Below are 15,009 nucleotides of genomic sequence, written 5' to 3'. Positions count from 1 at the left end.
CAGTATATATTTTCTGTGAGAACAAATGGCATTCTCAGTTGTCTTTCTGATAAAGTTTTCGTTGTAAAGCATTTTCCTTGTCTCACAAATCATTTCACTATATTGTATCCAGTTTTCTGTTGTTCCCTTTAAAATGTCAGTGTCACAATTTTAGCTGCTTTTCTACTGCATATGTACTTTATGGTTTTAGTGGTAATATTTCTTCTCAGATTACAACTACAATGGTTGCTTTAATGCTTTCTGCTGAAGGATATTTGAGTTGCTTTTTCACTGTGACTCGTTAAATGCTTTTCAGAGACTGCTTTCCAGATTACAGCCCTTCATTTTGCGAAGTGTTCTAAGCTTAACTTTAAACTTTGTATAGAGTTTTTAGTATAATTCAGTAAGAAAGAAAATAAAAAGTTTTCGATGACCGGTTAAAAGCTTAGAGAAGACTTTACTTGCTGCTGATTTTTCTGAGTTATTCCTAAAGTAACAAAATGAGATATCTCTGCATATGTAAATAAAAGATATTTTAAATATAAGTATTAAAAAAGTAAGATGGAAAGCATTTGCACTAACTCATGCTAGCAGGGGAAAATTTGCCTTTTAGCTAATACCAAGATTGGTATTAGCAGATTTTGATATCCAATTAGGCTAAGTGACAAAACCACCAAATTAGGGTGCCAAAATAAGTGTCAAAATGAAAAATAAAAAATAAATAAATGTACTAACCTTTTAATTTTACTTCTTAATTTTATTCAGAGACCACGATGCAGACATCAGAGACTGGGTCGGATACAGGTTCAACTGTGACTTTACAGACATCTGTGGCTAGCCAGGCAGCTGTGCCCACGCAGGTAGTACAGCAAGTACCAGTTCAGCAACAGGTAGGTGGTGTTAGTTTTGGGAAGAGATAAAAAAATCCTGAGGGATAGTTCTTCACAATGTAGTAAAGAACTTGATTTTGTATGGGGCTGCTGAATTAACTGTTTTGCTCAGCTTTAATGATTTTATTTTGCTGGAACTAAAGTAGCCACGTAGAAAAGCAATCTGTTTTCAAGGTCTGTTCCTTGAACTAGAGTATCTTGACAAGCACCAGCATACGTGATTCTAATAGTATGTTATTATGTACTTTATCTAATAGCTCATATACATTTAATTTGTATCTCTGAATATTACATTTATTCCTTTGAATCATGAATAATGAGTATATTTATGATATTGCTGGCTGTATCATTTTCCCTTTAGTTTTGAGTTCCAATTAAGTGAAATATAAATGTTGCAATGTAAAGTGATTAATCTCTAGCCTTGATTCACTGCAGATCTTTACACAATGTCATGAAAGTATTTGTGATATGACCATATGTAATTCATAATGTACATTTGCCAGGAACGTAAGAAGACTTGTAGCAGCCAGAACAATTTACACCTCTGTTACATGAGATTGTCACTCACTTATGTAGCACCCACAAGCTTTGTGAGTGGTGACTGAAGGAAAAAAGAAAAAGTCGTGAAGTTGATAACAGGGACTGGACGTGAAAGCAGTAACAACTGTCTAAGATTTTTCCTGTTTATACAGAAATTAGCTGTCTGTGTGACAAGTACTCTAGGTGACAACTGATGTTGGTTTTCATCAACTGATGAAAAAAACTGACTTCAAAAACTGACTTCAAAAATCATTAATTTGAAAATCGTTAATTTGAGAATTGGATATAACTTATTACATAGTGTAGTCAGTCTCTGTCAATGAACAGAGTTCATTGTTCCCTAAATTATTTTTTTGGCATTTTATCAAGTTTAATTCCAGGTGGTATGTTTTTTCCAGGTGGTATGTGCTTTTGTAACATTTTTCTACACACTCCTACATTTTTCTAACATTTTCTACCTGATGTACAAGATACATTTCAAATGCCTTTCAGTACTATAGCTACTGCTTGTACGTTCATGTATCTTTTAGGATGCAAGCTTGTTTTTAAACCAAAAATGTTTCAAAGCATTAAATCTGGACTTAAAAATGTTATTTAAGTCTTTGTCTGTGTGTATTTGCTCAGAATTCACCGTTAGTGAATCAACAGTTGTCTGAAGTATTTTCCTGAGTTCAAACTATTGTACAGCTCTCTCCTAACTTGATGTTGATTAGAATAGAGGTTCTTTAATAGTGTGCTAAGTTTTAATTGATGCTTCAGTGATGCTTCAACTCAGAAAACCTCTGTAGGAGATTCTGTCTGGCTAATTATTTTTTAAGCACTGTAAAGTACAGGACTTTTTTTTCTTTATGAAATATGATCTGGATAACTTGACGAGTTTTTATGTTCTCATATGATGACAGATATTTGTTGGATGTAGCTTATGTGATTTATTCTTTGTTATTGCTGTATTTCAGCTTTTCAGATAAAATACAACAATTTGGTAGTGCTACACAGTTGTTTATTTAAGCAAATATGTTATATGGTGGTCTAATTTACATATTGAATTTGATCCATGTGAATACTGATCACTGTGATGGATTGAAGATTGAAAATCATTTAGTGGCATACAGGATACTTTATAGTATTTTAGTTCTAATCATTAAATTGATTAAGTGTAAGGATGGGATCTTCTATGCATTTCTGTTATATTTTTTCATAAGAAAATGGACAATGCATATAGCTTTGGTATTTATAAATTTTTGTTGTGTAAAATTGCTACTTTTCTGAAAACTTGTATCATAGATTTGGCTCTTTATTTTCCTACATAATTAATACATTTATCTCTGTCACCTATTGTTTGTATCTTTTCTGAAGTTATTCCAGTTTATCAATATAATACTCATGTCAAAAGACAGAAGCCAAGGAGTGGATTGTTTTATTGTTTTGGCCTTACTAGGCCTTAATGAGAACTAATTATTATTATCGTTGTTGTGGTGGTGGTGGTATGCAAGTTTGGAAAACTGTCCTTGATCAACTGTTACGTCCTGTTTAGTACTACTGCTTTCTGAGTTTTCGTTGCATTCAATACTCTATCAGTATTTTGGATTATTTTTCCTTATGGTAATATTAGACTATACTTTTCCAATTGCCTCCAACTCTGCCAGTAGGAATCAACATAATGTTTCAGAAAGAAAAGCTAAGTGGATCAACGCAGCCAAGGAAGAGGAGTTTTGCAAAATTTTGCAGGCATTGAATAGGCAATGAGAATGTTAGACCAGTCAATATAGACAGTATTGCAGTGAGTAAAACATGGTATGTGGGAGATACTTACATATGGAGAAAGAAAATAGATTATAGAATTATTGAGAAAACATTAGGAATTTTAAAAGATGTGGATGTATGGTGAGGAGAAACATAAGAGTGAAGACGTGAGCATGCTATGCCATTGAGAAATGTGATGAAGAATGCAGGTGGGATAGGTACTTTCAGCTGTAAGGTGAGGGGGGAAAAAAAGAATATCAAACATTGAAACAGTCATTGTGTAGAGAAGACTGTAGGTGTGATCTGCCCTGAAGAATTCTCTGCGTATAGGTTGCATTTGCCTAAATATTCGGCATTAGGTATACTCATTAGGAGCACGTCAATTTGCCTAAAGAAAATCAGGAGAAACAAACACTAATTTGATTATGTCATTATTTAGATGGGAGATAGAGGCCTTATTATTTTTGCATGTTCCAAGTTACCAATGTTGAAAGTGTGAGGGAAGGTTTTAGGTGAATGCTATATACAATATTCTTTTTTTTTTTTTTTTTTTTTTTTGTATGGCTTATAAAAGACATACTTGATAATAATGCCAGCGGTATCCACAAAATATGTGAATATTCACATTCATTTTATAGTCTTATATGAATATAATTTACAAAAATAATAGGGTATTTCTTGAATTTAGCAAATTCTAAGTTACTATAATATGCATTTGTGTATGTACAGCAGTTTGGTGTAAGCTGAATCTTTTCTATTTTTATGTTTATAGTAATTTATTAACACTTCTTACTGAATAAGACCATTTTAGATTAATTTTTAATTAATATTAAAGCTGTGTATAATATTTCATTTTTTCCTTTGAGATCTTTATTTTCGACATTTGCTTTGCTGTTTGTACACCATACTTAAATGACATCTCATGCCTGTATGAATTCAAGGTTATTTTCATGGTATCAGTGTTTTCATTGCCCACAAAATGTATGCTATATCTTTCCAAATTAACTTTTTTTTTTGCGCAGAAGAAGAACCAACTGGATTAGTGAAAGGGTGTAAGAAAGCCTTTCTCTTACAGCTGTGTTGTATTATGGCATCCTGTCTTTTCAGCAAACAACAAAAGAGTACCCCCTGATACTTTCAACTAAACAAATCCCTCATTTGCATATAGCTAGTATATATGTGGCTTTCATAAAACTCTGCTGTGGTACTTCAAAACAGAAAGGAAAAAAAAAACACAGATACCATTAATGAAAACCTAGGATTCCCTTCTGATAAACATTGCAATGGTGGTAGTTATTTATATGCAGCACAGCAACTGTCACTCTTGAGATGGAATGGAGGGGAATGGTGAGAGGACAAACATACACATGTGTAAGCAAAAAGCAACAAGGGTAAGACCAAAATGTTGGGAGTATAATTAAACTGTCTTAATAGCCTGAGGAATTTCTCAGGCTTCCTCAGATAGGGGGATTTTTCAGTAATCTATCATTGTTTTTTCAACAAGTGCCCTAACACAGAGCAGAAAGTTTCTGAAGATTAAAAATTATCTGCATTTAGTAGTTTATGTTATGCAAAGTAGAAAGATTGGAGAAATAAAACTAAAAATAATCATATAATCTGTTTTACAAAGGTATATCAATGCATCAGAAGTTGAACAAAGCAATTCTTGTAGTCAAAAAACAACACAGCCATCACCTTTAGAAAGAATTGTATCATTAAAATGAAGATGCAGAATTCTGGTAATCAAAATTAGTCTCAATGCAAAATCATGCCTGGCATATGAAAAACATAATCACGAGCTGACATTAAGCATTATATAAATATGAATGTGCTTAGAATATTACAGCATATGCTATTTATATATTGCTTGCCAAAAGTAATCCATACTAATGAAAGTAGAAACATTATTTTTATATACGAGGACAGAAGATGCATATACAACTATTTTGCATAGGCACCATGAATAATTATGTGTTCTCTTTTAAATGTGGTTTAAAAATCCTTATATGTTTTACTGTATTTTTCTACTCTTTGATTACTAGTGCTTTGAACATCAGCAAATTTCAAATCAGAATTTTCTCTTAAATTTTGCTTTTATGCTTAAAAGTATTTTCTGTATTTCCATGTGCTTTTATTCGATTTCCTTTGTTGACAAACTCTCATAGATACAATGTGACTTAGTCCCTCATTTGCTCCTTTGAGGTAGTATCATTAACAATATAATTTTCTTTTTTTTTTTTTTTTTTCTTTAACTAGTGATTATAATTACACATGTATATCAAAATAAGTTTTCATTCTCCTCTTGTTCTCCTGGAACATTTCAGCTGCTTACTTCTAATCCTGTTCCAGTTATTTCAGGATAGAATCACTGAAGCAAGAGGAATGAATGATCTTCTGTTTGACCCTATTTAACTCATTATTTCCTATGCCAGCCAGTTAATTTTCTGTTTTCTGGCCAGACAATAACAATTCCCATGACTGGTTCACCAGTCAACCCCACAAACATAAAATTTTTGAACTTGAGTACTGTTGCTTTGTAATAAATGTTTCATTGTATTTTCTGTTTTCAGCCTTAATCATTTAATTAAATTATTGGGAAGCTTTTTGTGTGTGTGTTGTCTGTTTTTTTGTTTCTTTGTTTTTATGCAAGTAGTCTATTTTGGTTTAGGTATCTGTTCAATGTTCTCTCAGTGATCTTCAATTTCTATTCTGCCCCAAAGCTAATGAACGTATCTAATGCAATTCCGTAACTAGTTTAATAAAATGTGCAAGGAAAATGATAAATAGAAGACAAAACGATTTTTACAATTTGCATAAAAATTGATTTTTTTTCCTGTGGTATTTTGTTTCTTCATAGCTAAATTCTTCTCAGATAATGGTGTGCTCATGGAGAGTACAGGTATGCACTTGATTTCTTCCTGTCCCTGAAGATTAAACAAAAAAATCCACAGGCACTTAAACTAATATAACTCTAATGAAAACATTTTTCCCCAAATGAAGTAAAACAGGAAATAAAAGTAGAATTTAAGTTATTACATGCCAAAGAGTCTCAGCATGGCAGAATTTTCAAATGCAAGGCTACTCTAAAGGTCACTTGTTTGATATTCCTTGGCAGGAAGAATATTTAAAAGCCTTGAGGTAGAGAAAGTCAGAGGTATGTACAGTGCAATATGGTGTAGTCACTAAAGATTTCAGCACCAGAATCAATTTAACTTTAGCAGTACTGAGTTTTGGAGAACCTGAAGCAAAGTAACACTTTTTTATAATCTGTCTTTATCGAGCTTCATTATTAAAATTTAAAAGAAAAATACTTTGATCTACAAATGAAGATTAGATGTTCTTATTAGCCCTGCACTTTAACCATTCTTAAATGCCAATTTAAAAAATGTTGTTTTATTTGCATAAAGTTATATTTCTGGCAGTACTGCATATTAGGCCCATAGATAATATATGTAAAAATTGGTGAAAATTTGAAACTATTCAATGAAAACTTTCTTTTAAACTTTTTTTTTTTCCCCTGTGGAAAACGAAACAAGTGTTTTGTCATTCCAAATCAGAAATTAAATATGTTTTGAAATTTTTCAGTTCCCTGTCTGAGCTTTGATACAGGCTATACCATTTCCTTCCTGCAGTCTCCTCTCAGATCCATGTTACAGGTGTTGCACTGTGCTGAATCCACAGTTTATGAAATGGTAGCAGCCTGCATCCAAGAGTATTATATTCTTATAAGAAGACCATAATAGCTTGTACAGAATGGGAACGTGACCTGCATTTACTGGCAGGAAGTTTTTAACCTTGCATTTATATGTATAGTAAGTTCCAGTTTAACCATTCGGAGGTTTTAGGAAAAAAATCAATTCTCTTTATTAATAAAACACAATGTTTGTTTTTTTGTTTGTTTGTTTGTTTTTTAATATAAATAGGGAGTAAGCCATATTCACTGCATGTGAGCAGGGAATAAAGGGATTTTTCAGAGAGGTTGGACAGAAGTATGTTGATAATTGCATCATTTCCCCAGTGTTTCCACTGGTGTACTGCTGGGACAGAAAATGGAACTGATCTGTTACATGGCAGGTGACAAATTACTGGTTTTAAGAACAAAGTCTGTTTTAAAGATGTTTTCTCTCTGTATAGGTTAAGTAGATCAGTTAAGTGCTCTGCTCAACAGTGACTCTTCCTTTCCCACTGATTACAGGTCATCATAGATTTAGAGTCACCCGAGGAGAAGAAATACTTTTAGAGTCAATACTTTTAGAGTCATATAAACACTTTATCTTAATAATTAGAATAATAATTAGAAATATCTTTATAGTCTTTATTTTTTTTTTTGAAGTCTTTATTATTTTTTTGGAAGTGGGTAAATCATATTTCAGGAATTTGTGCCAATTTAGATAATGACTTACGTAGCAAGTCAGAAAAATGTGCCTTTTAATAGATAGTTCAACCATCATATTGTATCACACCATTGCTATCATACTAGTAAAGCTGGATTCAAAACACTGTTGCATTTGTTTTCAGAATTTTAATTTTAGTATCAACCTAAGAAAAGTTTTCTGTGCAAAAGCTAGGTTTTCCTTTCACAGTCCGAGGCAATACTATAAAAGACTAGGAGAATTGTGTTTATTTAAATAAACCTTTAGAATATAATGGAGTGAAGGTATGACAATGAAGATATTCTCAAAGAGCTCTTAGAGATGATCCATCAAATGTAAGAGGTGCAGTTTGATCTGGGATTATGTTGTTTGCTGTTCTTAGGAACATCTGGATCAAGCTAAAGCTGCCTCATAACAAAGTATCCAAGAAAAATATCAGTCATTCACATGTAGTTTATATTAAATCTATTGAATAAATATGTGCATTGTCACTTTCTTGATTCAGTTCTAGGGTAATATTGTGCTAGTCTAAGAAGTCTCTAAAACATTTTGCTTCTTTTAGCTTTAGGACTGCTGAAATATGGCTTCTTTGGACAATAACGTGTAAAATACGGGTTTCTTTATCTCTGTTGCAGAAGAAAAAAAAAAAAAAAAAGACTGGACAGGAAATTTTCATGACCTTGAACTGCTACACATAGTATATGAGTCAAAGGAATTGTCTTGTGGCTAGTGATACACTCTTGCAAGGCAGGCATACATTCTCAGCCATATAGATGAAAATGCCATAGTGCTTCTTGTTTAACTCATTGGCATTATAAAAAGTTTTTCTTGGAGCATCTTATAGCTGCTGATATTCTGGAAAGAGGGTGACACACTGGGGTTCTTGATCTGTAATTGTACCTTTGGGTTAAAAACATTACTAGAAAAAAAAACTTAAACCACTTTAGTTTAACCCCAGTTGAACAAGAACTAAATAATTTTGTTGTAAACCTTTATTTCTAAATTTATTGTAGCACATTTAAGCTGTGTGTTACAGTACATTAAGAAGTATATTAAGGCTTCTGTTATTCATGGTTAAAATGAAATAAGAAAAGGCATACATATAGACAGAGGATACTTAGTAAATGTAATTCTTCAGTCTTTTTATGACAGCATCCCAATTTTAGGGTGTTCTTGTTTTCAGGTGCAGCAAGTGCAGACTGTGCAACAAGTACAGCATGTCTACCCAGCCCAGGTTCAGTATGTGGAAGGAAGTGACACAGTCTACACTAATGGAGCTATGTAAGTTGGCAAATGATCAGAATTTGTTTATTAAAATGTGAAGTTAAATGTGTATTTTCAGTAAGATTCTACCAACAACTGTTGGAAGAAAAAAAAAGGTTGAATCAAAATCTTTACTATTGTCATTTAAAATAGTTTTTGTATGAAAAGCTAAATTCACTGTTTATAAAGGTATAATTGTTGTGTGAAAAGAATCGTTGTGATTGTTTTAGTTGGACTTAAATGAAGTTACATGTGTACAGCATAGCGCTCTTTGAAGAAGTACCTTTTAGGTTTATGAGTAAGTTCTATTCATAGGAAGTGCTGTGTAACTTTGTGGTAGTGTTATCTTCTCATAGGCCTTCAGTCTTCCTTGCTGCAATCGTAGTGGAAAATCCATAAAAAGCTTCAATGGCTGCAGTTATTATTCAGAGAAAGTAATAATGTAATCCATTCCATTGTTTAATAAAATGATTTAGAAAAAAAAATCCAAAAGAATGAGGAGAGGTAGAGGAAAGAGAGTAATGCTTTCTTCTTTTGCTGCTTCTCTAGCCTCTTTTGTGGCTATTATCGTGCATTTCCTGCTTTTCCCTGAATGTGCTTTTTCAACATCACATTCCTTTCTTCAACACACAAGTTTAGAAACATAGAATGATAATCTAGGTTTGGTGGGACCTCTGGAGGTTATCTAGTCTAATCGGTGGTTTGGAGCAGGGCCAGCTCTGAAGTTAGCTTAAAATAAGATCATGTTGCTTGGATAGGAGCTTCCCTACCTGTCTTTTTCACTTACCTGCCTTTTTCTATTTTTGGTATGTTACTGGATTGAGGAGGAAACAAAGATCATTTAGGAAGCTTATTTACTGTTTTTAGTATATGTTGATGCTAATCCAGAAATGATTCAAAAGAGCAATGTAATTTGATTCAGAGACTTCTGATGTTAACACTAGCAGCCTGCTTTGGTCAATCACTACTGTTATATACTATCTTGTCTGCTTTTTTTTCACTTGTAAATCCTAAACAATGTTTTAAATATACATTAGACTTTCCAGTTATTAAGAAAGAGTGTTGACTGTTATCTAGTTTAAGCTATCACAACTGAAAGTCACTCATACGATTGTTAAACTGTAAGCATTTAGGTTTTCCATTTTCTGTGAAGAAAGCTACTTTTCTTGGAGCTAATTTGTTTTGCTTACATTGTTTTTGAAAATTGAAGGCATTTTAACTGAGGACATTCAGCTGTTGAGATAAAGGAAAACATCCTGATTTTCCTACATGTTAATTAGCTGTTCTTTAAAAAGTTCTAGCACTTCAACACTTTCAGCTGGAAACTTAAATCTGAGCAGTGGCATTAGGAATGTGTGTTTTGCTGCAGTTTAAACTTTTTCTGAGTTTCTAGATTTTATTTATTTTTTAATAAAAATGTTTTATTCTGTTGAGATGTTAAATTATTGAATGCTATAATAAAATTGTCAAACAGTACAAGTAATAGCAGTAAGTGAAAGACAAAAAAATCTATGCTAAAATCTGGACTGGGGTCAATTAGGCACTGGCTGTTAATTTTAGATAGAGTACTGGTGGAAGGGATTGAGAATGTGGTATCCACATTCTAGAAGACAGAAGGCAGAAAATTATGACAAATCTAACAAAAATCCAGGATGAGTGGGTGGCTGGGGGAAAAAAAAAAAAGTGTTAAAAAGGTGTGAATGGATAAATAGCCCTGAAAAACTGTTTCATGCAGGAGACTGCACATTTTTATTTATGTTGCTCTAGTTTTGCTGATATAGCTGCTCACAGTTTCTTCTCTAGACATTTTACTTCTCTAGACATTGCTTACAGTTTAACAACTGTGACTTCAAAAATAGGTAGAAGGAGGAGCTTGCTGGTACAATGTAGCTTGTACTGCTTTAGTGACTAAATGATTTTTATGTGATCAGTATGTTTCCAAAAGTGTAACTGTTTGTTTTCTATGAAACTAAAATAAACATATTTCAACACTAGCAAGCTTTGAATAAGCTAAGATATCATGTGGAAAATTTTTCTAGAGAAAAGTTGGTGAATATTTCCTCTCTCCTAGGTGATAAAGGGTAATTTGAGAACTAATTATAAATATTATAAGATGGGCCCTGTAATATTATATACTTATATATATAAGTATATAATATATATTATATATACTATTATAATATAATATATATATTATATACTTATATACTGAACATCATTGTTTCAATAAGCGTCTATAAGTATATTACTCTCAGGGGACAAAGAAAATATGTCCCTTTATACAAGTTTTTAAAAAGAATGAATCCACCACATTATTGTTCCTTTTTAGACACGAGAGTTCAAGACTTCTACTAGATTTAGTTACGGATTTGAAGTATTCCATGGTCACTAGCTTCTCCCAGATGTACCACAAAAAGGTTGTTCTCACATGAGCTGTCGGCACATGCATTTTTGGCAGTGCATGATATCTATATGCTTACAGTGTTTGGAGAAAAAAAAAATGTTACTGACTGCTTAGTATGAACTTTTGAGTGTCCATGTTTTTATTTTATTGTGTTTCTATATCCGAATACCTTTGTTAGTTTCTGTAGAATCAGTCAATAGGAAATAAAAAATCTCACTAATGAATAAGAGCATTCTTCTTATTAAGCGAGCCTAATCCAGATTGTCTCTCACACAGAAGAAGACTTTGCCAGTGATATGATTTCTGGTCCAAAATTTTTAGGAACTTTAACCTAGAGATTTTGGCTTCTTCCATGGAGGATAGGGCCAGTCTGTGAGTCTGTGTTTGTATTCAGAAGTTTTAAAGACTGTCTCTAGAGAAATTCATTTTCCCTTATACTCTTATTCTGCAGATTAAGAATGGAAAAATGTTGTTGATATGAATTAAAGTTACTGAGCATACGTACTATATGTTGAAATGCCATTCATTTGCCAGAAATGGGACCCTAGGTTGCTGTTAGCTAGCTTCCTTCAGAGCATAAAGAATTCTTCTTCTATTTGCTGTTTTTAACATAAGTTATGTGATTTATATAAAATAAAATAAAAAATCGTATCTGTTTCTCCTCTTCTTGTTTTGCCACTAGATTTGCTTATTGAGAGCTATATCAATGTGGAATTGACATTTGAAAGTTTTTGGAAGTGAATCAAAAGCTCACTACATCCCTAAACAAAGCTGGCATAGACTGTGTTGAGTTCTGCTGTGATAGAAAACACGGGCCAGCCTTTCTTTTGCTAAAAATATTTAGGCAAGTGTTCAGATTGCAGTTCATCCTTTTCTATCCATCATACTGAAATCTGTGAAAGACAAGCCTCTTGGATCCTGAAAAATTGATAGAAGTGTATTAGATCCAATTTATCTCCTTACTCCTACTCTAGAATTTGTCAATTTAACTTTCAGAAAATAGAGTTTTGTTTGTAAATGATGTGATTGAGTAGAGTGATCCCTACTTCGTCTTTTTGGTTATTTTCATATGATTATTTATTTGATTTATTCTATGACTATGTTAAATCAGAGTCTTAATTCTAACTCAAAATATACACAGCATATACTGCATAATCTATCAAATCATAGTTCTGCCTTAGCAGTGGAATAAGAAGTCTGCAACGCATAGTGAAGGATTAAGACATTAATTCATTATACAGGGATTACTGAAGTAAAAAGTTACAGTATGTCTGGTGAATGAGTTGTTCTTCATTTCGAAATAAAGAACATGTGCGCTAACATTGATTTAAGCCCATATATGATAGCAACAAAGAATGCGCTTTGAATATCTAGGAGAAAATAGTTACTGATTCTTTTGATTCTAATTATAGGAAGCTTGTTGGCTTTCACAGTCTGTCAGGTGCAACTGTAGTATTCATATAACACAGTTCTTCCTACGCATTTTATATCATGATTTGTCTACACTTAAACACTATTTGGTTTTATTATAATTGTGGGCATAATGATGATACAAGGGGTGTAACCTGCAGCTTGTCACATACTTTGTTTAAAATATGAGAATATTTGAATGATGTTATCTACCTTTGTGTCTTGTTAATAACACTTTTGCTTGTCAAGCATGTCACTCTATCTTAAAGCAAAAATGCATTGTTGTGATGTGCAGGTTACCTGGAGTTTTAAAATAGATAGGGAAAGTATATTGTCATTGCACATAGATTAAGAAGCCAGGTGAGGCCCTTTTTCTAGGCATGAACTTTTTTCCTACTCAAACTGTAATATTTACTAATGTATGCAATCTAATTAATTAATCCAAAACCAGACTTTTTTTTTTTCTGATAATTCTGGTGTGGCAAAGAAGGATTTAATTGCTGGGATTGTCTAAGAATTGATAATGCTGTTGAATCCAAATTGAATTGGTCATTCTTCACCAATTTGTTGTACTACAACAGTTGTAGACTATGGGTGAAACCAAGAATTTACTATTACTCTAATTGAAGTATAACTGTCTGATCAGAGAATTATGACTGCAGTTAAAATTACTATCTTCCTAAGTATCTTTCTTGTACTTGCTAGTCTCTTTTTTTCTCTGGTGTTACACTTAACCTTCCACTACCACCGTGTATACGATGGCCAATGACTTTCATCTAAGAAAGGGTTAGAGCCAGTTATCACCACCACAGTTGCTATGCCTGGAAAAGTATAATGGATCCACTTGCAGCTATTTTATGTATTTTCTAGCAGGATATACGCCTCATTCATTCTTCTGTGATTTCCATTTCTATCTTGTATCTTAATTTACTAGGTATTATCAATGAAGGTCACCTATTCATTGTTATGGAACAAGTTCTCTGGTTACAAATGTATTACACATGTAGGTTTTAAACTTTGATTTTGGCAATTTAACTTGATTGATGAAAAGAAACAATGATTTACAGTTTAATTAGTTCTTCTATCTCTGGCTGTCTTTAGACCAATTGAGAAAGCTTTTGTGGAAGACTTCACTGGGATTTGATCTGTTATTAAAATGCCTTGAATCAATATTCTGATTACAGGAGTAGATTTCTTTCTGGGGAGTAAGGAGACATAACCTCCAGATACACTCTCCAGAGGCTGCAGTAATGCACTGGATGCAGTGAGGCCTTCTGTTCATGTAAGAATCATGGAGTAATAGAATCATCAAGGTTGGAAAAGACCTCCAAGATCATCTAGTACAACCATCCCCTTACCACCATTATTACACACTAAACCATGTCCCTGAGTACTACATACAGTCTTTCCTTAACAACCCTAGGGACGGTGACTCCACCACCTCCCTGGGTAACCTGTTCCATGCCTAACCACTCTTTCTGAGAAGAAATGTCTCCTCATTCCCAGCCTGAACCTCCCCTGGCACAACTTGAGGCCATTCCCTCTAGTCCTATCACTAGTTATCTGCGAGAAGAGGCAGACCCCCATCTCCCCACACCTTCCTTTCAGGTAGTTGTAGAGAGCAAGAAGGTCTCCCCTGAGCCTTCTCTTCTCCAGACTAAACAACCCCAATGCCCTCAGCTGCTGCTCACAGGACTTGTGTTCCAGGCCCTTCACCAGCTTCGTAGCTCTTCTCTGGACACGCTCCAGGGCCTCGATGTCCTTCTTGTAGTGAGGGGCCCAGAGCTGAACACAGTACCTGAGGATGGCCTCACCGGAGCTGAGTATGGGGGGTGATCAGCTCCCTAGTCTTGCTGGTTATACCTGGTATATACCTATATTCCTGGAACAAGTCAGGATGCTGTTGGCCTTCTTGGCCACCTGGGCACACTGCTGGCTCATGTTCAGGTGAGCATCAGTCAGCACCCCCAGATCCTTTTTCTCTGCACAGCTTTCCAGCCACTCTGTCCCAAGCCTGTAGCGCTGCATGGGGTTATTGTGGCCAAAGTGCAGGACCTGGCACTTAGCCATGTTGAACCTCATCCCACTGGCCCCTGCCCATTGATTCATCTTGTCCAGGTCCCTCTGCAGAAGCCTTCCTACCCTCTGGCAGATGGACACTTCCCCTCAACTTGGTGTCATCTGCAAACTTACTGAGGGTGCACTCAATTCCTTCAACCAAATCATCAATAAAGATATTAAAGATGGGCCCCAACACCGATCCCTGGGGAACAACACCGGTGACCCGGTCACCAGCTGGATTTCACTCTGTTCACCACCACTCTCTGGGCCTGGCTGTCCAGCCAGTTTTTAACCCAGCAAAGAGTGTGCCTGTCCAAGCCATGGGCTGCCAGCTTCTCCAGGAGAA

At 34.2% G+C, this 15,009-nt stretch overlaps 1 protein-coding gene across 5 annotated transcripts in view; it reads left to right on the top strand.

Moving 5' to 3' along the window:
• Positions 1-15,009, top strand: part of RFX3 (regulatory factor X3) — a 128,583-nt gene that overhangs the window by 62,811 nt on the left and 50,763 nt on the right. For 2 of the 5 annotated variants that reach the window (XM_084503999.1, XM_084503996.1), the window contains exons 2-4: positions 745-869; positions 6,010-6,051; positions 8,709-8,806. In XM_084503999.1, the coding sequence (XP_084360125.1) occupies positions 753-869; positions 6,010-6,051; positions 8,709-8,806 (257 nt within the window). In that variant the 5' untranslated portion in view covers positions 745-752. Of the gene's footprint in view, positions 1-744; positions 870-6,009; positions 6,052-7,082; positions 7,227-8,708; positions 8,807-15,009 lie in introns of those variants that run through there. The other 3 variants (XM_084504000.1, XM_084503997.1, XM_084503998.1) reach the window with 2 other exon arrangements.

This window comes from Aythya ferina, assembly GCF_964211825.1.
Source record: "Aythya ferina genome assembly, chromosome: Z".
NCBI classification, from domain to species: Eukaryota; Metazoa; Chordata; class Aves; order Anseriformes; family Anatidae; genus Aythya; species Aythya ferina.
This window is presented reverse-complemented; position numbering and strand designations above follow the sequence as displayed.